Source organism: Phycodurus eques, chromosome 14 (genome assembly GCF_024500275.1).
Source record: "Phycodurus eques isolate BA_2022a chromosome 14, UOR_Pequ_1.1, whole genome shotgun sequence".
NCBI classification, from domain to species: domain Eukaryota; kingdom Metazoa; phylum Chordata; class Actinopteri; order Syngnathiformes; family Syngnathidae; genus Phycodurus; species Phycodurus eques.
In genome coordinates, this window is record NC_084538.1 from 4,321,450 (window position 1) to 4,349,197 (window position 27,748).

The following is a 27,748-nucleotide window of genomic DNA, read 5'->3' on the forward strand; positions in this document are numbered from 1 at the left end:
TTTATGTGTTCCTCCTATTTCATTTCATGTCACTTTATTTATTTGTCTAATTTGTTTGTAGTTCACATCTGATTTGATCCATCCATCAACTTCATTGAAGGCGCCAGGCCTACATTTCCCAGAATGCTCTGCAGGTGTCACCAAAGCTCCCTCTCGGCTGCTGTGGTCCAGCCGGCTCAATGCAACTCTCCATGCAGCAGCAGCAGCAGCAGCAGCAGCAGCAGCATCGTTCTCGTCGTCCTCGCGAAGGGAGACGAGCAAAGTTGAATTCGGAGACCAAATAAGACACGAAGAGTAGCGTTGGAAAGCTGAAGATACATTTGGAACCTCCGTTTTGTCCTCCCCCCCCCCCACCCCGTTCGTGCTCCTGCTCGTGGCGATAACCAGCAGCGCTTCATTTATTTATGTATTTTTTTATTTTGTTACGCCTACTCAAAACGTTAAAGCCGATGGACGCGGCGTGTGCAAAGACACCTCCTACCGCTGCCCCGAGTTAAACTGAGCTGGCGGTTAACTTCTCAAGCGGAGGTTTCTCCCCAAATCACTCCCCTTCCTGACGAGATTCGGAGGTAGGCGCCTCCCGCCGGCTTTTCACGTCCTCCCCCCCCCAAAAAAAAAAACAAACAAACAAAAAACTTCTCGTAGATCGGCCACAACTCTATTTATTTAGATGGGTGCGCTTTATTTTCACTTCTATACTCTTGCGTGTCTAATGCATGTCTTTGATGCTAAGTAGGACTTGGTGATGGTGGTGTAGGTGCACCTCGCATGCCCCAGGATGAGCCAGGGCCCCGACCTGGTGATGAAGTGGCTCTCCCGGCTCCACCTAGCCCAGTACGTGGAAGCCTTCTTGGACAACGGCTACGACGACCTGGAGGTGTGCAGGCAGATCGGCCGGGCCGACCTGGACGCCATCGGGGTCCGCGTGGAGTACCACCGCCACCGGCTGCTGGCCGCCGTCCGACAGCTGAGGGACTCCGACCGCAGGAAGGCGCCGGGGTACTACTTCGCCCTGGAACCGCAACGGGAGACGGCGGCGCCACTGCGGACCGGAGGAGGGACGCACCTTCCGTCCTGTCCCGGTAACCACGACCCGAGATTGACGGATTGTAACGACTTTGTCATCTATCCCAAACTCAAGCTCAAGGTTCTCATACGGGAGAAACTGGCCAAAGACGGGATCGACCTCGGAGATGCGCCGTACAGCCGCAAGGTAAGGTCGCATCCGGGATCTTGTGGAGTTGTAGTACGACCAGAATAAAGTCGAGTTTTTGTTGGATTTGATTTGGTTTACAGTGAAGCCATCCAATCGTATTTTGGGGAGAATCAAGTCACATAAGTAGTATTTTTTTTAGGGACTCAAGTCATTTAAATTATATCATTTCTTTTGACAAAAAAAATTCCTATTTTGTATTTTTTTTTTTAGAAAAAAAACATGATTTTATATAACATCGTCATTTTATGAAAATCAAGTTATATTTCTAGTATGAGAATTAAGTCATACTTTTTCAAGATTAAAGTTGTAATTTTCTTCACAGAAAAGGTTGCACTTTTGAACAATGGATTTTTTTTCAAGAATAAAGTTGTGTGTGTGTGTGTATATAAATATATAATACCTGTGTGTGTGTGTGTGTGTGTCTATATATGTATATGTGTACAATTCCAATGAAGTTGGGACGTTGTGATAAACATAAATAAAAACAGAATACAATGATTTGCAAATCATGTTCGACCTATATTTAATTGAATACACTACAGAGACAAGATATTTAATGTTCAAACTGCTAAACTAAATAATCATGAACTTAGAATTTGATGGCTGCAACCTGTTCCCAAAAAGCTGGCACAGGGTCATGTTCACCACTGTGTTACGTCACCTTTTCTTTTAACAACATTCAATAAACCTTTGGGAACTGAGGACACTAATTGTTGAAGCTTTGTAGGTGGAATTCTTTCCCGTTCTTGCTTGATGTTCAGCTGTTCAACAGTCTGGGGTCTCCGTTTTCAATGGGAGACAGGTCTGGACTGCAGTCACTGACATAATGGACCGTAGATGATGAAATCCCTAAATTCCTTTCAATTGTACGTTGAGGAACATTGTCCTTCAACTGTTGGACTATTTTCTCACACACTTGTTCACGAAGAGGTGAACCTCGCCCCATCTTTGCTTGTGAATGACTAAGCAATTCCGGGAAGCTCCTTTTCTACCCAATCATGGCACCCACCTGTTCCCAATGAGCCTGTTCACCCGTGGCATGTTCCAAACACGTGTTTGATGAGCATTCCTCCACTTTCTCCGTCTTTTTTGCCACCTGTCCCAGCTTTTCGGGAACGTGTTGCAGCCATCAAATTCCAAGTTCATGATTATTTGCTAAAAACAATCCAGTTTAGCAAGTTTGAACATAAATATCCCAACTTCATTGGAATCGGGGTTGTATATAATATATATATGTATATGTGTGTGTGTATATATCTGCCAATCTGCAATAGGGCAGCTCAGTCTGCATGATGTTTCATTCCAGTAAGTGCAGCTTGTGGCTTTGCAAGTAAATCAATGTCGAGTGATCATTATGGTGTTTGGTGACCGACTGTGTGGCCGGTGCACACTGACCTCAGGGAACGACTGTGTTCCCTCACATGTGCTGCAGATGACCTAAATGCTGACTGACTTTAACCAGCATCAAAGGCAAAACGCTGCGCACGTTTTTGCATTGTCTTTGGATTCTCATGACTACATTTGTTTTGTCATTTGACACTGCATTTTAATGGATGGAATAGTTCTCAATGCTGGGATTGCTATCAACGCCCTAAAAACAAGTTTCAATATCACAAGAATGAATCAATTATTTTTTTCCAAATAGTCGGAATTTTTTTCAAGCATAAAGTCCTGATCTTATGACGATCGAGTCGTATTTTTTCGAGAACTCTGACTTGTGTGGCACAGAGGGTAAGAGTACGCCCTGCAACCGGAGGGTCGCCGTTTCGTAGCCCCGCCCAAGCGGATGCATGGGCAAGACACTTAGCCCACGTTGTCTACAAGCGAATGTGGTTGGACGTTAGGCGGTGGTCGGAGAGGCCGTAGGTGCAGAATGGCAGCCACGCTTCTGTCAGACTGCCCCAGGGCAGCTGTGGCTACACGAGTAACTTCCCACCGTGAGGGTGTGACCATGGTGTGAATAAATCGTGTGAAATTGTACAGTGTCTTTGAGGGCCTAGAAAAGTGTTATATATGTGTAATGCATTATTATTATTAGAACATTTATTTTACGACAATAGTCTCATATTTTTTTTAGAATACTGGAATTTTTCAAGGACAACGTCATAATCTTATGAGAAACAGGTCATTTTTATATGTAGATATTTTTCAAGTTTTTTTTTTTTTTTGACAGTTGTTATTTTTTCCAGTCGTAATCTTGTGAGAATCTAGTTTTATTTTTGTCAAGAAACAAGTTGTATTTTTTTCAAGAAGTCATATTTTATTTTTGAAAATCTATTTTCTTTCGAGAAAAGATTTTTATTTATTATTATTTTTTTTTTAAAGTTGTAATCTTCCGCCAAAGTTTTTTAAATCATTATTTTAAGAATAATATTGGAATTTCTTGGGACAAAGTTGTATTTTTCAATAATAAAATCATAATCTTATGAGAATCAAGTCATTTTTTATTTATTTATTTTTAAGAATCAAGTTGTATTATTTTGAGACTTAGGTCGTATTTCTTCATCATTAAAGGCTTTACAAAAAAATTTAACCGTCTTTAACTTACAATAATAAAGTCTATTTTTGTAAAAAGTGTCTCCAGACACGGCAATTTTTCGTCGTTTGACGTCACTTTCTAACGCACGTAAAAGTTCTGGGAAGGCTTTCCGTTGAGACGAGTTGAAACGGTTCCCTGACAAGAGCGCAGACAGCTGCCAGCTGCCTGACAGAGCTTCCATGTTGTTAGCGTCCATTGAGACCGCTCGCCTATGCGAGGAACCCCGCTGGCTTGAGCTTGTCCCGCTATCCTTAGCGACACGATGAATGTTCTGATTTTTGTTTTTTTTCTTCTTCTTCTTCTCCCTCGCGCTTTTCATGAGGCTGAGCAGGGAGGAAGCGAGTTGAAAAGTACAAAAGAAAGCCTTGGCAACCGCATCACAATGAGGCCCAATTGCTTTGACGCGGCCTTTCGTTCAAGTTCTTAAAGGAGGCGTACAATATTATTCTTTTTTTTGGTTTGTTTTGCACCATTTAAAACAGTTCCCGTTAGGGAGTCGAATGAATTGTGATGTGAAACAGAATGTAGCCAATCAAGAAGCGACCTGACTGAAGAACAAGGAAGCGGGCATGAATACAAACAAACGACTCTCGTGTTGCTAGGATAATAACATCAGCCACTAGCTTCATTTCAGAACTCACCTTTAGCTCAGTGGACCATAAAGGTTTATTCATTTAGTTAGTTAGTTAAGGATTTTTCCGGAAAAAAAAAAAGATCACTATCATTTTTAATTAGCATTTTGGAGCCTGAAAATGTAAACATTTCAAAGCGGGTGTAAAAAGTGGAAGGTTTTCTAAGCACTCACGTTGAAAACAAGTTTTAAAGACAAAAAATACGGCAGGGTCTGTAACTCGGTTTTAAGGACTCGGTTCAGTCCACATTGGGTACCGCATGTGAATTTTTTACAGGTTTCCGCTACCTTTGTATGAAAATGACTATAAAAATGACCGCTATTAGCCAGATTTAGCACCAAAAACATAGATTTAAAAAAAAAAAACAAAAAAAGCCTGTTTTTCAAAAATGAAAAAAAATACAGATACATTCTGGAAGATTACAGTTGCACCATGCTAAAGGCTAGGCAAACGAAATGGTCGCTCTCCCTGCAGCTAAATACCGTATATCCCTAACCCTAAGTAATAGCTGTTGTAAAATATTGAGTGTCGCAATGATGGAGCCATTTAAGCGAAGCTCCGCCTTTTTCCCTTCATTTAACAACATGCATCATTGAAATAACTCACTAGATTAACAATGGTTTATCAATTAGTAGCGATAGATCAGTGCACCATAATGGAAATTTAGCACAGTAGGTACGACGTGCGATCAGATTTGGTGAAGCAGCACGTGGCTCATTACCCGAGGTAATGTTCCAAGTTAAACAATTGTACATTTGTGATCAGTAGGCAGATCAATGATAATTATGACTGGGCTGTGTTCTACTCCATTCCCTATTACAGTTATTTTTTTATTATTTTATTTAGTTATTTTGTGACTTTTTTTAACTTCAAAAACATTTCTAGATTTTTAAGAAAAGAACAAAAAGAATTACAGGCTCCATTTATTTTTGGGGGACTTTTAAAAGTCATCAACCAATTTATAAGTAGCCAAAATAGAATGCAAATAATTAGAAAAAAAATAACAAAAACATATTTTAGTCATTGATTTTATGAATATAGAAAACATTTGTTTTGCTTCAATATGAACCACAAAATAAATTTTAAAATAAATAATTAATGAATCCCAATCATTAAAATAATAATATATATAATAATATTTAAAATATAGATGATGAGCAAAAATTGGTTTTCTCACAAATAGTTTTTAACATTTTAAAAAGATATCTTTCTAGATTTTCTGAAATACACTTAATTACCCCTTTTTGTTTATTCGCAAAATAAATAAAAAGAAACAAATAATGAACACAAATATTAGAAAAATAATATTTTATATATATATATATATAGTAGTTTTTTGTACAATTTTAAAAAAGCAAAAAAATAACAGGTCATTTTGACCTAGTTTAGAGCGTATCGAACCATGACGCAAGTTACAAAACTCTAATAGCACATTAGTGCATAATAGATTTATAGAAAGCGGGCCGCTTGGCAAATAGATTTTTATTTTAATCTCCTGGCTGGAGCAGATTTTTTTTTGGGGGGGGTGGAGTCATGCCAATCATTGCAATTTTTATAGCAGCATCTGAAGAATCTCATTGTTCATTCATCAGTTGTTGTTTTGTTTTTGTTTTTTAATGTCATAAAAAAACCTGGGGTGTGTACACTATTTATATGCACTGTATACCCTTTTCAATTCCTGGAATGCATGATTCCATCATATGAGTTTAGTGGTGACCAAAGAAGTCTAGTGTGCGTGTGTGTTTTCCTGCAGCCATTGATATGAAATTTCCTTGACGTTTCATCTTCATCTTTCATATACCGTACTGTAGACCCAATCTTAAAATCAGATGCACTGGCATCAATAAGGGGGGGGGGGGGGGGGGGGGAACCATTCTTCAAGTTGCTTTAGTTGCCACATTGATTCATCCAAAGAGAGACATATTTTATGACATCAGCATAGAAGTAAAGGACACCCTTGTGATTTGACTGAAAGCAGTGAAAAGACACGTTTTATTCCTTTACTGGCTCCGACGTGACTGTTCCATCTGGATTCTTTATCTTATCGACTTCCTCCCTGTGTGTTTTTCTTTCCTTATAAAGCGCTGTAATTGAGACTGTCATGTGCAGCGCCGTCACTGAGGATTCTGCTGAAAATATTTGCATCCGGTGCGTCCGATTGACACGAAATCCGGCTCCTCGGCCTCATCCTCATCACGCCACTTTCAGTTGAAGTTTACGTTCAAACTAAACACAAAACGAAGGGAAGTACAGTTTTTGTGTGCAGTTTTTCAAACTGCTAGCAAGATTTGAACGTCGCATTACTCATTCCCCAACACCGCCCCCTCCTGTTTCTTCCCAAAGAAACACCCCCAGCTCACTAACGCACGTGCCTAACACGAAATGTTACCGGTTTGATGTTGTATAAATATAAGAGAGGCGATCAATTTACCTGACGACCCGGTGAGAATGGTTACGTCACCGTTTGTTCGTACGTCGGCGCTGGTGGTGGTTTCCAAGCTCAGCAAGATGCAGCCGTCCGCGTATAGGACCCCACCTTGACATATTTTTACCCTTGTTTTGTCTCGAGAGCTGTCCAATTCCTTCTTTTTAACTTTTGTTGCTGTTTTAACACTTATTGACAGTTTATCACCACTTATTGAATATCTTGGGGGTTAAAAAATATATCAAATTTATTTTCAATGCAATTTACCCTAGTGAGGATAAGCGGTACAGAAAATGGATGGATGGATGGATGGATACTGTATAATGGCCGTCAATTATCCGCCGATTTTCGCTATTCGCGGTCCGACCTGGTCCCTACCCCCCACCCCCCCCGCGAATAACTGGGGTCCACTGTACTCCCATACAAATACCGGAGAAATCTACTAAAGTACGGTATTTGTACTTCACTACGCCCACCTACTCGGCATTCTGCCGTGCTGCCAGCCGCCTTGCATTGTCACCGACCTTGTCAAGCGTTCACCTCGGCAGTGTGTAAATCAGCCTCTTTATTACACGCCGTCAATATCCAAATGCACACTGGCTCGATTTATCGTTGCTGTGATCTTGCGGATTAATACATTACATAGTGTTTATTAGAGCGCGCCTCCTGAGGGCCAACGGGTCGTACTGGAAAACAAAATTGCATTTCCTGCGTTACGCAAACCCATATATAATAAAATACCTTGGGGCCTATGAGTTTAATTCGTTTCGTGTCCACGCTTGCCGCGCAAAATATTCGTCTCTCAAATCCTCTTTCCCCACTAAAATGAATATTAATGCTATTTATCTCTTTCAGCCTCCATGAAAAAAAAAATAAAAATAAAATAAATTTAAAAAAAAATATATATATATATATATATATATATACGGTAGCGTTTTTAAGAAAAATAGCACTCTGTAATATTGTACTTTATAAAATCATAGTAACCATATAATTAAATAGAATGTAAAGAAATGAAAAAAATGTTTGGTTCATTTCAATGGACATTGTGCTCCTTATGTTGTGCGCGCCTTGGTTACCTTGGGCCAGTATAATAGCGACATATGGAGAATAACATGAATACTTCTAGAACCTAACTATAAAATAACCATATGAAAAGTACGTATGGAGGCAAGGTTCTTTTTTTTTTTTATTTTTTTTTTTTTTTATTTTTTTTAAAATACATCTTTCCATAAGGAACATACGTTGCTGTACAACGGTTGCAAACATTTGACGATATCCAATAGCCCTAAAATATGTAAAAAAAATAAATAAATACATTTGCCGGGATACATGTGTTTACAAGATGACGTGAGTTTTTTTTTTTTTTTTTTTTTTTTAAATCGAAGGTGCTTTACTTGCTAAAATATTAAACACATCTGTGTTCGGGCCCCAATGAAGCCCCATCAGGCTGTAGTAGGACTTGGAAAAAGTAAAACCTGGTCTAACCACTTAAATGTGAACAGCCGAAGGACCTCTCAGAGAATATAAATATCAAAGCAGCGTTAATAATACATAGTGCTTGAACTTCATTAAGTAAGGCATGTATGCTCTCAAGAATGTATAATGGAATGAATGCATTTTAAAGCAGGTGTTTGCTAGCAATCCGACAACAGTACATCATCATGCTCTTCACTTACTATTTAATGGTACTTCGGATACACACACACACACAAATTACTAGTTGAAACAATTTGCATCTTAAATGGAGGAGATCGCTTTTATGGTTATGCTGAGCTTCAGTGTGCCCATAGATTGAAAATCTCCACCCAGAACCTCCATCCTTTCTAGAAATTGCGACAGGGTGTCCTCAGTTTATAACGGAATTTGGTTCGGTGACTACGTAACATTGGGCTCTTATGGACGGAGATGTCGGATCTTGTTCCTGTTGCCTGGCCACCTCAGAGTGCATCTCTGGGATCGGCCGCGAAATGTTACTGGTTTGCTGTTGTATGTTTTGTGAATGGAAAAATCAATTCAAAATATAAGAGAGGTGATCAACTTACCTGACGACTCGGTGAAAATGTTGATATGATGTACACGGTGGTTTTCAAGGCTGCGGTATGTCATGTGTACAAATGATTGACACGCCTCCTGTCAATGCACTCTCTGATTGGCTCGTCTTGTCCCGACGTGCCCAGTTGTAAAATAATATTTTTTAATAAAAATTAGAAGCATTAGATGGAAGGTCAGATAGGGGTGATTTTTCAAAAGATTCATTTTATAATATTTTTCTGTCAGGTCATTAAGACAGTTTTAACATGTAACAAAAAAAAAAATATATATATATATATATAAATTTTAATGTCTTTTGTTTTTCCTGCAAACTCTCCCTTAAATTTGAAAATGTGAGTTTTCACCATAGAGCGTCGCCGTAGCTTAGCGCCAAATTTTGATCACAATGTATTTTGATATGTAGGAATACAACCGAGAGCGCGAGGGACATCAAAGAGTGACAGTGAGACCTCTCGAAATCTACTTAGCTTAATGCAATAGTTATGATGTAGGCACACGCTTCGCTAGCTGCGGTTAGCATCCGTTAAAGGCAGCCGCCGCGGTACCGACGGCGGTCCCCGGGAACCTCACCAGAGATGGAGCAGCCGAGAGGCTAATCCAGTCGGACGCTGACAGTTGTTGTCAGCGGGGACGTTTGACCTTGTCGGGAAACGCGTGTTCCCATCAGCCAGCGCGCCCTTGTCGCGTTTTGTTGCAGTACATCAGCGCGGTGTTCACGGATAACGATCTCCCAGCAGGGAACGAGATGCCGGATCTGACAAAATAACGTGGAAAATCTGTTTGGCTGTGTTCCAAATCACTCTCACTTACAAGTTTAATTTATTGTGTGACTCCACTTGTAACTCCTATAACTTGTATCTTTAGTCATCTTTCCCCATTGAAATAAATGGAAATATCATTAATCCTTTCCAGCCCTCTAAAACTATATACTACCAATACATTTTAAACATATTTTAACAACAAGAATAGCACTCTACGTTATGATACTGTGTACAAAAATACAGTCATAACATAATTAAATAGAATGAAACCGTCTTTGCATCATGAGTTCATGCTTTAAGTCAATGGACATTGTGCTGCTCCTTCTGGTATGAGCACTTCTGGTGTGCTCCAGGTGGCGCTCCAGTGCATATATATATATATATATATATATACACACACACATAGGCTTTTTGTCTTTTTTCATCATGTTGATGGCTGTGGGCTGTTTTTGTGTTCAAGCGGTGAAACGTCTCCAGGCTTTTTTTTTTTTTCCTCCCACCTAATCCGACCCGCGCTTGTTTTTCCACCGCCTCCGTGCGGCTCCACCGTCTCATGTTGCATGACTGACAGTCGTCCTTGACCCGCGCCGAGCTGTCTCGTCGGCGACGCTCAGGCGCCGACATGATGATGATGCGAGCTGCCGTTCGCCCAATCACAAGCCGGTGAAAAGAATCTTGGAAACGCTGTTTATTATTCTGACCAATTTATTGCCTTTTTGGGGGCCTCGTCAAAGTAATCATAAAGTCAAAACGCCTCCAAACCTCACTCAGTCGGTCATAACAGAACGCAGGAAAAAGTCTCAAGGACCCGTGCACGAAATCGAACAGGAAGTCGGACATTTTGGTTTGAATCTGCCATTCCGAGCGGATTCCGGGGCTCGTACTTTGACGCACGCCTGCGAGGGAATTAGTCCAAATGAGCCCCGATAGGAATCAGATTTCCTAGACAGATGGGCAAAACGCTTACATGCCAAGTTGTTGTTGTTTTTTGCCTATGCCATGTAATGTGGTTGAAGCATGGCGTCAAAGTTTGATGATCATTTCTACGGTTCTTGCAAAGTTAGAAAAAAATCCATCCATGACATTGAACGGAAAGTAGGCTATTTTGGTTTGAAGCAGCTGCTTTGGGCAATTTTTAATTTTTTTTTTTCCAACTCCTACTTGGAATCGAGTAAGGGTGCTCGAAGGTGCTTTTTTTTTTGCCTGCATCATATAATGTGGGCAAAAAAAAAAAAAAAAAAAAAACGGGGTGGGGGGAGGGTACATTCACTGCTGTTTTCAACTTTAATTAGTTTTTTGCCTAATTACTTATGCTCCATGAGATGGGAACCTTCTGGCCTCCTCGCTGCGCCGACCGTCCATTCAGAGCCGCTTCGTGGCGCAGGAGGGATTTCCGTGCTCGTAATTTAAGTGACATTAAAAAAAAAAAAAAAGCGCCGCGTCTCTGGTCTGAGCGCAGCTGCATTAAGCATGCTTCAACCGGTCGGGACAATCCAGATGCTGCAAGGGCTGCCGCCGCAGTAAATCACACGACTGAATCAAGCCACGTTTTAGTGTCTGAAAACTGGCCTCTGAATAAGAGCCGTTGTTTAAAAGCCCCGATCAGATTTGCAAGATTTAATGGTAGAGACAAAAAAAGTTTGGTCTGTGCCTCCTGTACGCTCTCTTAATCGTTTTAAGACTCACCCTCACGTTCCCTTTTATCTGTTTCCATTCACTTTGTTTGTTTTGCTACACAGTCACGCTAACAAATTAAAGTGTAATCCTGATCGATTGAGGTTAGTTCAATTCCTCATGTTCCATTGCCATTGTAAAGCACGCTTCAGAGAATTCCATAAAGCTGGACAGACACTTTGCGTTATTTTTAAATTCCAACTGTACGAGTTAATGGCCAGCGACTGAGGTCAAAGCTGTCGACTAAAGTCCGATAGATTTCGGTAGAGTTTAGATTAGACTGTTGCTGACAAATCCCAAACCCATTCAACCTAGCGACGGCCATGATGCAGTACGTAGTAAAATTCTAAGGTTGTCAGGTTTTACAGTACCTCAAGTCATTTGCTCCGCTTGACATTTTCCACTGTCACGTGATTCCCGTCAACTCCGCAGGGATGGAAAGCTCAGAAGACATTCCCGGTGCGAGCCGGAACATTTTGACGGCGATGGGAAAAAATCCAGCCGAGGGGGGGTCTGCCCGGCGTACCGGGGCAGCAAGCTGTTGGCCGCTGTGTCACCAGATTGGGGAGGGGGGGTGGGGGGGGCTCTTTCTGGCAGGAAGTGCGCCATAAGGTCCTTGCCACCACTGACCTCCCCCAAGGCATCCACAGAGCAACTCAATCTCCCACCTTTCCAACACCGCTATTATTGCTCCCCGCTGTAGCACCGTTCAATTTCCGAGATTGAGATTAGACGCCCCGAGGTCGAGAGTAGAGGGCCCCCGAGGTCGAGGGCTTTAACGGAACACTTAATGACAATCTCGGACCGGTCAGGTCAAATCCTAATACACGCTCGCACTCGATCCCTGGTTGAAGATCCATCAGTCTATGTAGAGAAAAAACATATAGATTGAGTTATCTGGGTCATCGTCTTCATCACTGGAGAATGAAGCAGTGGTCGTTCAGTTGACTGAAAAATGCTGTCTGCCGCCACCTGGTGGTTGACAGCCTGCACGTGGTGCTCGGGTTCACCGATTTGAATTCAAACGTGGAACATTTTTATCTTGAGATTATTATTATTATTATATATATATTTTTTGACCCCATTTAAAGTTAGAATTTTGTAACACTTCCTTAATGGCATGATATCTAGTAAGACTTTTTTTTGTTTAATTTTGAACTACAAACTGTGTAGGAAGGCATTTTTTTAATTACAAGATGTATAGTGAAACATTTTTGTTTATTGATTCTTATTTCACATATATAGTCAGAATAATAATAAATAACATCCTCTATAGGAAGACCTCAATAATAAAATGACTTGATGTTTAGTGTAGGGGAAAAAAATATATACAATCAAAAAATTAATATGCATTTGTAAGATTTTTACACAATGATATGACATACTGAATATTCCTATTTTTTTTGTTAAATTTGATATTTACAGCAAAACACTTACCCCACACATATAGTCAGACTTTTTTAAAATCACATTGCACTATGGTAAGACATAAATACTAAAATGACATGATGTATCATTTATACAATGACTACACGATAGTAAGATTTTCTTTCGTTGACAAGATGCATTGTAAGACGTTAATAACATAACGCACAGTCGGACTATTTTTGAAAGACATGGTATATATTTATTTGTTTTTGTTTTGTTTTTCTCAGCTGTCTGTAGCGAGCGAGGTCGGCATTGCAAATGAGAATCTGTTCTCAATTGCTACGCCTGGATAAATACAGGTGAAATAAATAAATAGAATTTAAAATCAAATGTTTCTTAGTACAACAAATGATGTTGAATAAATTCCATTTTTAAGGAAGACATTTAAAAAAAGTCTCTGTATAGTGGGACCTTTTTTTGATGACTATAATTTTGTAGACGACGTGTTTGCATAGTAAAACAAGTTTTCAAATGACTTTTACATTGACGAACACTAAGACATCATTTGTACGTCATGTAAAGTAAGATATTTTTCAAACTGGCATGATATTTAGCAGGTCACATCATAAAATTACATGATGATTAACATGTTGGAGTGAAAGTACCCCGAGGTGGTCAGATCGCTAGCGTGTTTTGACAGGTGCGGCCGTGTCTTTTCGGTATTCTGCGCCGTCGAGGATCCGTCCCCCTTGAGATACGAGTGAGCCGACTTGAGAGTTTTTTTTGGGATGCGAGCCGGCGTTCAGCCAGATTTTTTGCTTTGATCTGCGAGCGCTGTGTGGTGAGAGTAAACTCAGTTCAACTCACTTCACAATAAGAAGCAGTTTCGAAAATAAGAATAAAAAAAAAAAAAGGCTTCAAGCTGTTTAGTGTCAAACATAAAACAAACACAATTATACCTTGTATATTTCTATTTATATTTTTCTTATCATATTGTCCAGTCCTACTGCAAAGTATGGAAAAGATCTGCTATTCATTGAATAGTAATTAACGGCAAATATTTTGTGACAGGTTTGTGGCGCATCCACACACGTCTTTAACGCTGTATTTATCGTCCGCGGCGGAGCTGAGCACTTTCCATCTCTGCGACCTTTTCATGCGCGGGGTCAAAAAAAAACCGAGAAACATTTTACACTGGCCGAGGGGGCATGCCTGTGCTCTCACTGCACACACAAACGCATACGGGCCCGCTATACTACACACACACACACACACACACACATATATATATAAACACAAGTACAGTATATAGTGGTGAAGCAGTGGTTTATTTGCACATGTGAGTCAGGTCCGTCTCTGCGGGGCCGCAGCTGGAAAGAGAGCAGCCCCACCCAACAGCGCCTTCCCACAGCCATGTCATACACACACATGCGTGCACGCACAACCACGCACACACACGCACACACACACACACACACACACACACACTCCCCTTTCAGCTCATTGTCCTCCACTGGCTGCACTCACGCTGAAGTTTCAATGCAGGAGCAGCAGGGAAGTGAAGACAAGAGCCCCAAACTAGTGGATGCCCTTTTCTGGTGAGTTTAAGTCTTTTGTTTGTTTGTTTGTTTGTTTGTTTCTTGTTGTTTTTGTATGCACTGGAATGTAATTCCAGAGGTTTGAACTCAAAACGTGTTCAAAACATCTCGGCCGAGCTTTGGTTTTGTTGTAGGCGGTGAATGAATGAACAGGGGGTTGAGGTTTAAAGGGTTTGGAAGGGTTAGGGAATGGAGACTTCTGAAGGTTTGTGGCCGAGGGTTGCCGTTTGGATGGTTTGGAGTATTGAGGGTTAGGTTTTGGAAATGATTTGATTGACAACCTTTATTCACGACAATAACGTGGCTCTTCGACGACTACAGCATGACGAGACAAAAGCGGACGAAAATGTGAGCTAGCGGCTGGTCTGTCAGTAGCAAACGTGACAACGTTTCCCAAAAATGCTGAGGCCGGTTGGAACGGCCACTTCAACAACGCATCAAGGATTTTGAAAATTGGATGATGGGTGCCAGAGAAAGTGTTTTGTTTGTTTTTTTGTGGCAAGAAAAAGAAAGGCCTTTTAGATATCGCCAATAGAAAATCGGTTTAAAACAAAAAAAAACACCTTCAAATTCGAGTAAAACAGTATAACTTGATTATTTCTCAACACATCTCGAGCCAATTAATTTTCGTCTGTTACCCGGGGAATCCCTTGTCCGATTGGCTGACAATTTTCAGTCAAAAATATCCACCAATAAGCTCGTGCGGACCGAAATTCCGAGCTGCTCTCTCTCGAGTCGTCGCGTCAAAATTGACCTAACATTTCAAATGTCCTCACTTGCCCTTAAAAACTTGACTTAGTGCAAATGGAACACTATTCGTGAGCTAGCTCCGAGCTAAAGTTAGCTTTGTTGTGCTAACGTCAATTTGTTAGGTTATGTGCGTTGTTGTTATGTGTAGAACGTGCAGGGATTTTTGATGTTTGAGTGACTGTCTGAAACGTGGAAGAAAATGTGACATTTTAGACCTGCTGCTGTTCCCCTCATGTGTCTAAATGAGCAAAAAAGTCAACAAACCCAACAGTAGAGCTGCGTTATAATTGTGGCCGTTGCTCAGAAAGAATGATCAGAAATCTTAAATGCAGGGTGGGTGCCAATCATGTTGAAAATTCTTTATTTAGGTGGTCAATAAGCTATCAAAATGTTGTTTTTTTCCCCCGCTTGTTTGGTAGTTAAGGGCATTTTTCTTTTTTCCATAACATGGTAGTATTCTGTCAAAATTATGTGTTGAACTTGAAACACATACTGATGTGCATTTGTTCAAAATTGCCATTTTCTTTTCACACTATCACATATAGAAATGACCAAAATGTGACTAAAACTAATAAACAATTTGTCCAAAAGACTAAAACAAAGAGGGTCTCCAAAAACAACACTGGTCTGGTGTTTAATTTCACAATCTGGTCACAGCTTCCGCTCTAAAATGTAAAATACTCTTCCGGTCTCGTGACGGTCCTGAAAAACGGGGCCCATTCATCGGCTGCGCCCCCCCCGCGCCCCCAACCCCGCCGCCCCAGGCCAGAAGACGGCCTTGAAAATCAAAAACACGCAGAAGCAATCCTTTGTCACGCAGCCCACATGACGGCGCTAATAAACCTAGACACGGCTCCAGTGACCTAGATACGACTCGGAATAAAGCAGGCCGACATGAGAGAGACGTTTTTTTTTTCTCTCCTGCAAATGAATGGTGTGCAAGCCAAAAAAAATAAGTGCGGCATGACGCATGGACCGCGAGAAGCTTGAAAAGAAGAGCACGGTGTCACATTTCCCGGCATCTCACGGACACACAAAAAGATTCCCGGGGCCCCTGAGGGCCAATGACTTTTATCACCCATTTAAGTAAACAGTCACAAAAGTAGTAGTTGCTTGTTTGGACGTGGGTGCACGTCGCTTGGAAGGAGACGTGCAGTATTCTGCTTTTTTTTTTCTTCACAATTTAAAAGCGTTCCCATGTGTTTTGATATCATGTCTGTGGCATGATTTCGTCCCCAAATACAGCAATGCCTTGAGATATGATACCTAGGGCCAGTATAAGACAGACAGATATATATGCTGTTCATTGAGAGTTCTCGACTCCTCGCTGTTCATCAGTACAGCACTAATATTAGACGTAATAATCCCCGCGAGGATAATGAATATATGACTGACTACTTTTTTTTTTTTTTTTTTTGGGGTCTGTCTACGGCGCGTTGCTGCACCGTTTGTGTTCAGTTTGTTGCTTAAAGGGTTCTAACACAGTAACGTAGATTCTGTTTAGCGTTAGCATTACGCTAGCGGACTGAATGGCTAAGCTATTTGCTTTAAATAATAATAAAAAAATAATACAAGGTGTATTAGTCCTTGTTTGATGTTTAGTTGGTCAGTAAAGTTCTCCTGTTTCCATTCGTACAACCGAAACTGAGCTTTGTGTTCAAGTGAATTAAGATGAGATGATTGTTATTTCAGTTTTCGAAGTCATGTCAAATATGTGCCATGGCTCACTAATGCTTGGGGAACACTGAGATATAAGCCTTAAATGGGAATTTGGCTCAATGGGGGGGGACCATGGCATGAGGTTGCGCAAGGGTACGAAACCGCAACAGGTTTTTTCTTTTTCGATTGTCGGCCCGCTGAGCACTTAAGAGAGTGTCGTTAGCGTCACGGCTGCGTCACGCAGCGGTCAGGTGGTCAGACAACCAGCGCTTATCTCTGCATTTCCTGCCGGCTCCTTTAAAACAATGACTTTGCAACACAGAGCCGATTGTTGGCACTGTCGTTCTTGTTCTTTCAGGATGGCTCAGTGGGGACCCTTGAGGATCTGGCCAAGGAGTATTCGCGCTATTACGGCACCTCCCTCAGCGACGTGTGTGAAAGGATGGAAGAGCTACGCCGACGTCGACTGGTGCAGGATGCGAGTGTGATGGTAAATAAATAACTGTCTCTTGGGCACTAGGTATGAGAACCGTGTACAGTGGTGACCAAGTCCTGACACAACCCCGCCGATAAAAATCCTCAAAGTGTGGTGGTACGTGGGCTCCCTCTAGTGGCATGCGAAACAATCACTGAATCAAATGCTAAAACTGCTCATGATGTCACAGTGACTTAAATGTTTTTTTTTTAAAAATCCAGTTTACTGTACACAAGCACAAAGTAACCTCTGGCGTAATTGAAGTTGGCTTTGGTGACAGCCTAAAAGTGACCGTTCCACTTCCTGCGCCTTTCAGGGAACGCTCGACTCAGCGGCCGCGTCGCTGCAACTGCGCTCTCAGATTCAGGTGAGACCGCGTTTGGCGCTCAGCGGCCAGGTGGGTAAGATGAGGCCGCGTCACGGTGCCGCTCGGACCACATGATGATCTCCACGCTATCGGCCAAACGCGTTCCATTTACCCACGGTGCGTCTGGAAACATTCACAATACTTCACTTTGTCTACATTCGAATGTAGGTTGCGGCCGTATTCCGAAATGGGTTAAATTGGTTGATTTCCTCGAAAAATGACCAAAAAAATTCCTTTTTGAAGTTTTTGCAAATCTTTTACTGAAATTTAAAAAAATAATAATAACGTGGGAAAGGTGAAGCACTGTGAATACTTTGCGGATGCACTGTATCCACATATAAACTGCTTATTTTGTGTTTATTAAACATATAAGATTTGACACTTTATTCCCCCTTTTAAAGGAATCTCTGGGACTCTGCAGCGCCACGTCCACTCCGGAGACTGGCAGGAAGTAAGGAACTCAACAAAATGTCTTTGAAACACGTTTGGATCAAATAATCTTCATTTTAAGACAAATGAAAACCTCAAATGAAAAACGCCGCTCCTCAATTCATCAACACAATACAAAAATAAGTTCCTCTCAAGCAATCGTCGATTGAAGACAAATTAACACTGTGTGTAAAAAAAAAAAAAAAAAAAAGAAAAGGTGTTAAGCTGTCCATTTATCATGTGGCGTCTCAGCCACGTGTAGACGCTCCACTTGCCGCCACCCCCTGTGACGCTGTCTGTGTGTGTGTCTTGGCGTTGTCTTTTCCTGCCTTTGTTTCCTGCGGACTCAAAGCTGTTGATGAGTCACAAGAAAAGATGTGAGCGCAGAAAAAAAAAAAGGATGCTGACCAACACGTGTCGGTATTTCTAAACAGCAACCGACGCGTTAAGAAAAAAGTCTGGGGCTATAACAAAGATAATGACTCATTTCGGTATGTATTGAGTCATTCCCAGTTGAATGCAACATTTTGAAAAAGTACTATTTTTATGAATGGATAGAATAAAATAAAAAAAAAAATAGGAATTAAAATATTTCTAACTTTATTTGTAATTTAATTAAATACCAAAAAAAAAAATCCCCTCCCAAAGAAATCAAATGAAAATCCAAAGGAGGCGACCTTTCCCAACGGTACAAATTGATATGCCTTTAATTAATGATACTGTATGTATTGAGTCATTTTTGCTTAATACGAATAAAATAATATAAATAGTTTTCATTATTCTTAAGATAAGCTAACATTTAAAAATACAAATTTAATAGACAATAGTCATGTAAATATTTCTTACATTTCAATTTGGTGAAGTTAAAAGTGAAAAAAAGTGTGTACCTTTTCCTGTTTAATGGTGACCGTCTACACTTATTTTGTTCTACTAAATAAAATACTTTAATTCCATAAATACAAATTGATCTGCCTTTAATTGTTTAAAATAATATAATTTAATAAAATATTGTAAATATTTTTCAATTCAATAAAATTATTCATTTGCCCTGATCTTAAAAAAATAATGAAATAATGTAGTACAATAAGGTAAGACGGTAGGTTTCTTATATGTAGTAATCGAATATTTAAACAAATATAGTATACATTCTATTTAAAAATAAAAAAAATCATATTCATTTTGACATTAAAAAAACTTGTTCTACTTCATCAAGTGCATTTTGCTGTTGAAATTCCTGATTTGCTTTGCCCGTTAGTGCAATTTTTTCTCCATTCCGACACAGTTATTTCCAGTAACCAGAATGCGGGGAGAGAGTTGGGAGGGGAATGCAGTCACCACACTAAAACTGTCGTTGCTGCAAAACTTCCAGTCCAAAGGGGGGTGAAAAGCCTCTTTTGTTTCCCAACCGAGTTTTTGTGTTCATCCACGGAGAGCGGTTCGCAGCTTCTCATGTTACTCCTTTTTGACACCATTTTGTTCTCTGATGGCCCATAAAGAACACTGAAGGGATGAAGAGAAAAAATGTGCAAAAGAGGTATCTTTTATTTGTATTGGATGTGTTTTTAAAAAATGATATTTTAGAAGGGGTTTTTTGTGTGTGTGTGTGTGTGTGTTTGTAGGTTTCCCGTGTGCAAGTCCGGCCCTTCGGATGACGGATCGGGTGGACGGAAATGGGACGGCAAGAGAAAAAGCAAATTCTTTTGGAACACTTTCAGAAAGACGCCCAAAGGAGTTGCCACGCGCCACCTTGCAAAAGGTACCAAATGTGTGCGTCGCATCGCTTAGCGGTTGTGTGTACGTGTGCTCCATTTTTCACCGAGCATTTTCCACGATCAATATGAGTCCGGAAACATTTGTTGCATTATTTTTGACATCTTACTCTAAATTTGGTTCTTTCAAATTGAGGTATTCATTTTTTAAATTAATTCATCTTAATTTCATCATTTAAAATGGGCAAAATAAGAAAATACACATACTGTACAGTTAACCTTTTCAATGACATAATTATTTATTATTAAAATATTTAGGAATAAATGCAAGAAATGGGCATGAATTATTATTTTATTATAACGAACTATTTTACATAAAATATGAATATATTAACATATACATATGCAAATAACATTTTACATTTGTATTATTTTATTTATAAATTGGCAATATAATTAAATGAAATGTAAGTAATGACATTTATATTATAATTATTATTATTATTATTATTGTTTTAATAATTGGCAAATATAGAGGTAAATAATTTATAAATGATTCATTTAAAAATGAGCATTTTATTTTATTATTACGATAAACTATTTCACAAAATACAAAAAAAAGAAATGTAAATACACATTTTGACACTCATTTTATTTAAAAGATTGAATGTTTAATTTATAGTTCAATGAGTCATCAAACGATATAAATAATATGACCAGGTCATGTACATTTATGTTGAAACTTTCCAAAAATAAATAAATCCTACAGCGTGTGTGTGTGTGTGTGTGTGTGTCACCTGCCAGGTGACTTGGTGGGCTTCGTGGCAAGCGAGATCACCATGAGCGATGAAGAGCGCATCCAACTGATGATGATGGTCAAGGAAAACATGATCTCCATCGAGGAAGCTCTGGCCCGGGTATTTTATTTTATTTATGTATTTATGTATTTATTTTTTTACCTTGTTGTTAAGAAAATGGTGCTTTACCACAATCTTGCGGCATCTATACGGTATTATTAATAACCCAGTGTTGTGAGACATATTATTAAAGAAATATGATTTATAGTGAGTGGTACCTTGACTTACGAGACCAAAAAAAATCATGAATTATTTCACTCTGAGTGGGTGTTGTGCAGCTCTAGGATATGAGTTTGACTTTTTTGAATTGAGCCACCTAGCTAAGTTGAGCTTTTGGCACGATTCTAATTGCTGCATATTTTGTAATATGAAGTGGATGGTTGTGTGTGCGTGTCTAGTTGAAGGAGTTTGAGATGCAGAAGAAGTGCAGATCGGAACCGTCCGAGTGCACGGACGTTTTCCCTTCTCCCGACGAGTCTTTGAGCGACAGCGTAAGTCTTTCGCGCACGCAAGTGTCTGGACTCTTCTTCTGTTTGCCTGTATGATATCATATTTGTATAAATAAGCGTCTTTCACTTTTGTGTGAAGAAAACTAGCCACACAGAAAACAACGTTTTTTTAAGTTTGGGTTAAAAAAAAAAAAATAAAAAAAAGAAAGGAGAAAGGGGGAAAAAAAAAAAAAAACACACATCGTCATCAACCTGTAGTTATGCTCGTTAGCATAGCACACACGCTCCGTTCAGCATATAGCGGAATGATTTGACCGTAAGAGGACGTCTCCTCACCGCTGAGCCCCCGCTGTAGCCCACTCGAGCCCCCTGCAAGGTCAAGGCCACAGACCTGGCCAGTGGCGCGCTTGCATTCAGCGCTGTCACCCTCTTGTTGTGCTGCACATTCCCACAGAGTCCAATCATGCGCACCGCGCACATCCTTTTGTGCGTGTGTGCAAATTGTTAGTTCGTTCGAAGAATGACGCATTGTCATCCGGTGTATTTTGTTCGTGAGCTACTTCGTCCATTGGTTGGTTTGTTCGTTTGCTAGCAGAGTGACACGCGCGTGTGTCTTTGCTCGCTAGCTATTAGCGAGCTCGTTACTTAGTTTGTTAGTTACCAAGTTAGTTAGTTGGTTTGCAGAATGGCATCGTTAGTTTGTTATCCAGTTAGTTGTTTGTTGATTTGTTCACAAACGGTTCGGTACGTAGTCTGTGTGTTGGTTAACATTATGACAACATTTTCTGTTAGCTAATTAGTTAGCGAGTTAGTTGATTGTTTTGCGAGCTGGTGAGTTATCATGTTAGCTAGCAAGCTAGTTAGTTTGCTAGTTGGGACGACACAAACATTTTATTTGAACTGTTAGTAGGATGATACCGTATGTTTGTTAGCCAGTTAATTGCTTAGTTATTGAGCAGGATGGCACAAATAATTTTAGTCAACTCGTCAGTATTTGTTTTTGTTAGTTAGCTTTTTTTGTTTGTTTGTTCACTGGATGATACGGTTAGTTAGCTATTTAGTTAGCAGAGGAAAGAAAAAAAGAAATACTGTATGTAATTTTAGTTGTCAGGCATCTGCTGTAGCTACTGAGTTAGTTGGTTGGCTAGTGAGTTAGTTAAGATGACACCAAAAAAACAAAATTCTTCCCTGCTCTGTTCATTCGTAGCAGCTGTGCGAGTTGTCCGACACAGAACAAGAAGATTGGCCGACGTTCAGGAGGCTTCACAAGCTGGTGAACTCCACACGCAAGGCGAAGAACAAACTCATCAGGATCGACCAGACCAGGACCAGCGCAGAAGGTAATGTACTTCACATACTGTATATTATGCATTGAGAAAAACATATTCAATATACAGTGGAACCTCCATTTAGTGGACTAATAGGGGGGTTGTCGATTAAAACCATTTGTCCGTTAATTTGAAGCCGTTTTTGTTCATGGCCTAAAAACACAGTACAAAATTATTGTAAATAAATGTGCAAAAGTTCTAAAATAGACTTGAACTTATCTTCAAACATTACTGTGATTGTGTAATACTGCCGTGAAAGTGCCGTCATCGCGACAACATCGGCTAGCCGAATCTAGTCTTCATATCTCTGACAACGACGGCACAACCTGGAAATACAGTAATTCAGTTGCTGTCTGTTGATTAAACCACCAGTAAGCGAATTATGGAACTAACGGACTTTGTTCGCTAAAAAGGGGCATTTTGAGTTCCAACCGGACACTGCTTTCTGTCCGTTAAATCTGTCCACTGTACTGTATGTTTTGCTTCTTCTTATTATTATTATGATCTACAGAGTGTTGTCAGCAAAACGTTTGTCCCGTGGACTCGCTGGCGTCCGCCCTGCAGGAGCAGCTGGGCTACGATGAGGACAAGGTCACCGCGTCGCGCTCCTCCGGCGGCCTGGACACCGCTGAGGCCCCCGGGGGCTCCCGCTGCGGCGGCTCCCCGGATGGGGACGCGGCCAATGAGGAACAGGAGAGCGACGCCCTCTCGGTTCATCACCGCCGCCAGGCCGAGGAGATCACGATGGCTCGATCGGTGACAGATGGCGGGCTACGACATCGCCTCCTCAGCCACCACGGGGTTAGTTACTTAGCAGAATGCTTCAAATTTGTATTAGTTTATTAGGTAACTATTTAGCAGGATGACGCACAAAGATGGTTAATTGGGAAGTTAGCAGAATTACTCAAATTTGTATTAGCTAGTTCGCAAGATGACACACTAGAGTTAGTTCGTTAGTTCGTTTATTCATTTGTTAGTTAGCTAATTAGCAGGATGACAGAGTTAGTTAGGTAGCAGTGATAAAGCATTTGTTGGTCGGCTGGGTAGCGGAAAAACAAAACCCTAACTGAAAAACTATTTGATATCTAGTTAGTTTGCAGGATGACGTAGTTGTTAGCTGGTTATTGTGTTATTCAAGAAAATGACATACAAAATGTTTTGTTTCACTTCTACCGATACGTTAATGTCATTGTTTTTTTGTTTTTTTTTTTCAACGCTTGAAATACAGAGAGCCTGCAGTTTTGGAGGATTTGACCTCACCGACCGCTCAGTGCGTGCGGCCCAACACACTGTACGTCGTAAAATAGAATGCCAATGTTACAAGAATACAGCGACAGGGGTGCCCCGCTTTTTCTTGAATTTGTGTTCCCTTTAAACATATCAGGGCGGAGACGAAGATGGCGCGAGGTCCCCTCAGATATCTCGCATCTCCCTGGGCAAGAAAGTCAAGTCTGTGAGGGAGACCATGAGGAAGCACATCACCAAGAGATACCAAACATCTCAAGCCGATCGGGTAAACGTACACGCAGCATTGTGGCGCCATTACACGTCAGAGTCAAACTGGAGCGCTAATACCCATTAACGACGTAAGGTCATTTGTAATACTTGCTGTACTTTATGTTTGGTTGGTTAATGAATGAATTAGTTGGTCTGCTTGTTTGTCATGGTCCCTTTTGTTAATTAGTTCACACACAGTTTTAGTCAGCTGGATCACACAAAAGTCTCTTTGTAAGTTGGGTGATTGGGTCGTTAGTGAGTGAGTTAGTTCGTTGGTTGATGACTCTGTTGGTTTGTTTGCCCATTAGTTATCAGTCAGTTAGTTGGTTACTCAGTTGGGTGGTTGGTTGCTTAGCTGGTTTGTGACTTAGTTGGTCGGTGGGTACGTTATTTAGTTAGTTTATTAGTTAATCTGTCAGTTCTCAGTTGGTTTGTTCGTTAATTTGCCAACATTACAAAAATGCCAGTCAGTTAGTTATTTAGTTAATTAGATGACACAAAAAGGTGGTTCATTATGTTAGGTTGGTGGGTCAGTCACTCTGTGTCAGTTGGTTGGTTTGTGGATTATGTAGTTTGATTGACGGATCATACAGAAAACGTTAGTTAGTTAGTAAGTTAGGCATAAAAAAAGTTAGTTATTATTAGATATTGCCGTTTTGGTAAGCAATAAAGTTCAACTAACATCAACGATAATTACTTACTACCTGATTTATTTCCTCATGGGAAAAGGGAGTCGTCTATTTGACGATGAAGTAGACGATGCATGGAGAAACAATCTATTCACACAGGGTCCACTTTTATTTGAGGAATTATGGTAGAAAGTTCACGTTAACTTAGCATGTTGTTGTTGTTTTTTTATCCGCACAAAGTCAAGTCCAGAGCGGTTTTCCAGCTGCCCTCAGTCCCCTCACTTGGGCTCTTCTCTGGAGAAAGCACCGCTGAAACCTGGAGGTTCTGTGGAAAGCCTCAGGAGTTCCCTCAGCGGACAGAGTTCCATGAGTACGTGTGCTTGTGCAAAACGTCAGGTTAGAGATCTTCGCTCACTGCTGTGCGGCTGTGAGCAGGCGGCCAGACGGTGGGCACCACCGACTCGTCCAACAGCAACAGAGAGAGCGTCAAGTCGGAGGACGGCGAGGAGGACGAGCTGCCTTACTGCGGACCCTTCTGCGGACGCGCCCTCGTGCACACGGACTTCACACCCAGCCCCTACGACGCAGACTCCCTCAAACTCAAGGTGACCGTGAGAAAACAATAACAAACTCACCTTTAGTTGGTTGGTTAGTGAATGAATGGTTCTTCAGTTTGTTGGTTACTTTGTTAGTTAGCTGGATCAGACAACAGTCCATTGGTAAGCAAGCTGTTATGTGACACAAAATGTTAGATAGTTGATTAGTTAGTTGGCTAGCTAGTTAAAATGTTCCTTTTTAAAAGATGAATTAGTTGATTTTTGCTGGTTAATTCCTTGATTTTGTTTGTTAATTAGCTCGACTATTTAGTTCTGTGCGTTAGTCACTCGGTTTTTGGCTGGTTAGTTGGATAACACAAAAGTTGGTTAGCTAGGCAATTTGTCGTTTCATGGGGTAGTTGTTAGTTAATTTATGTGATGTGACATGTGAAGGTTAAGTATTTGTTATGATTAGTTCATGAGTTAATTAGTCAATCACTCAGTTACTCATTCATTTTGTTTATGTCAGTCATACTGTATGTTGGTTGGTTAGTGAACTGGATCACAAACAAACTTTTGTCCATTAAGTTTGTTTAGTCCTTTATCAGTAGGTTAGTTAGTGTCACAATGTGTTAAAATATATATATATATATATAAATAAATAAAATAACTTCCCACCGGGGTGTGCTGATGCAGAGCGGCGACACGATCGACGTGATCAGCAAGCCCCCGATGGGCACCTGGATGGGCATGCTGAGGGGCAAAGTGGGCACCTTCAAATTCATCTACGTAGACATGCTCAACCTGGAGCAGGCCAAGCCCAGGAAGACCGAGCGCAGGCGCGGGAAGGCCCGGCAGCCCAAACCGCAGTCTGTGGACGAGCTTCTGGAGCGCATCGACCTCAAAGTAAGAAGAAATCCCAAACGGCTCCTTCGTCGTCATCGTTGTCACGGTCCAGAATTTCTTGATTAGGTTGACGTGTGTCGACAGGAGCACCTGCCCGCCTTCCTGTTCAACGGCTACGACGACCTGGATACCTTCCGGCTGCTGGAGGAGGAGGACCTGGACGAGCTCCGCATCACAGACACCCGGCACAGAGCCGTGCTGCTCGCTGCCGTGCAGCTGCTGCACGACTACGACGGTGGTGAGCACGCGGACAACTCACAAAGTAACACGCCGCGTGGGTCGTTGCCAGCTGACGCGACACCAGCTACAGTGCATCACACAAGAAACGCACCGTTACAACCATAATGATGCTCACTTCGAGTGAATGAAGGTTAGTTAGGTCATTCGTCAGGTTAAGTTGGTTAGCAGGATTACTAAAAAAAAACAACCCACATTTTTTGGGTTGGTTGGTCAGTCGGTCGTGTTAGCAGGATTAAGCCAACCCTGTGTAACGGATTTCCGCAAAACGTTTAAGGGTGGCTTGGTTGGTTTATTGAATTATTAATTATAATGAATTATTAATTAATTAATTGTTTATTTAATTGTTATTTAGATGGCTCATGCAAAAAGTTTAGTTATTGATTAAGGTAGCTAGTTAGTTGGTTGTTTAGTTGTTTTCTTATTTGGTTAGCTGGATCACACACACACAACAGTTAGTAAGAAAAGTCGTGACAAAAAATAGGTAGTTTGTGATGTGACAAAGTTGGTTAGTTGTTAATGAATTAAGTAGTTGGTCTGCTTGTTAGTCGGAGAGAGTCGTTGGTTAGTACGGTAGTTAGCTGTTTAGTTGGTTAGTCAATTAGCAGGCTGTTTAGTTAGTTGTTTGCTTAGCTGGATCGCACACGGAACAGTTGGTTAGTGAGCAAACTGCTCAGTTATGTGACATAAAAGTTGGTGGATTAGTTGTTTAATTAGCTGTATGTTTAGCTAGTTTGCTTGAGCGCAGCTGACAGTTTGTATGTAATTTTACTTTGTAAGATGCAAAACGATAGTTATGTTTGCGACAGTTATTCATTGGTTGGTTTATTTGGTTCTTGTATTTGGATACTTAGGTGGATCATGCAAAAATGTTAGTGATTAAGTTAGCTAGATAGTTGGTTGTTTCTTTAGTGTCTTTTTATGTATGGTTTGTATTTTAGTTGGTTATGTTGGTTGTTAGCCAATTAGTTGGTTGTTCAGTTAGTTAGGTACTTGGTTGGTTAGTCTATTGAGTTAGTCAATTAGTCAGTCGGTCAGTTAGGTAGTAGTTGACATAATACACACGATATTTTCAATAAAGAAGGAATCTTAAAGGTCTTGTATGTAATGTAACGCTAAGCGCGTCCCCTCCCAGGGAGCAGCGAGTCGGAGCCAAGCAGCTTCCCCGAGGAGAACGCTCCCGTGACTGAGACCCTCGTCCTGACAGGAGACTCCCCGAGAGCATCGATCCCCTGGACGACAACAGTAACCACACCTTGACCCCGCTATAAAGTCTTCCTCGTCATCCTCCCGTTCTTCCTTCACACATGGGACACTCTTCTTCTTCTTCTTCACATGGACTTGTTCCTCATTCACCGTAGGTCAGCTCACACATACAAACTGTAGAGTGACTTTTGCGGGGGCTAAGGTGAATGTTAAAAAAACAAAAAAAACAAGGTACGGTTTTGTGGTCATACTTTTCTGACTCTAGTGTAGCCTTGCTCACGCTATTATCATCATGTGCCTCAAACTGAAAATTATTGACTTATTTATCTTTATCTTATTTTTTTAGGAAGTGTGTGTGTGAGAGAGAAAAAGAGAGAGAGAGAAATAAAAAAGCATCTTAACACACTGGACTGCTTTGCTTCTTTCTTCACTGCACGGCAAGTGAT

At 40.8% G+C, this 27,748-nt stretch overlaps 1 protein-coding gene across 3 annotated transcripts; it reads left to right on the top strand.

The window, feature by feature from the left end:
* Window positions 1-351: 351 nt before the first annotated feature.
* LOC133412509 (SAM and SH3 domain-containing protein 1-like) lies at window positions 352-27,705 on the top strand. 3 transcript variants are annotated; one of them, XM_061695797.1, is made up of 17 exons: window positions 352-569; window positions 737-1,213; window positions 17,036-17,167; window positions 17,469-17,519; window positions 17,921-17,970; window positions 19,568-19,704; window positions 20,462-20,574; window positions 20,913-21,005; window positions 22,171-22,303; window positions 22,803-23,092; window positions 23,520-23,582; window positions 23,676-23,804; window positions 24,658-24,787; window positions 24,853-25,022; window positions 25,650-25,859; window positions 25,944-26,097; window positions 27,232-27,705. In XM_061695797.1, exons 2-17 carry the CDS (start codon window positions 779-781, stop codon window positions 27,354-27,356), a joined length of 2,415 nt encoding a protein of 804 aa, XP_061551781.1. In that variant the 5' UTR covers window positions 352-569; window positions 737-778; the 3' UTR covers window positions 27,357-27,705. The 3 variants fall into 3 exon arrangements, with proteins under 3 accessions (XP_061551781.1, XP_061551782.1, XP_061551783.1); XM_061695798.1 differs by lacking the exon at window positions 352-569 and having other exon boundaries at window positions 644-1,213; window positions 22,174-22,303; XM_061695799.1 differs by lacking the exons at window positions 352-569; window positions 20,913-21,005 and having other exon boundaries at window positions 644-1,213.
* Window positions 27,706-27,748: the final 43 nt, after the last annotated feature.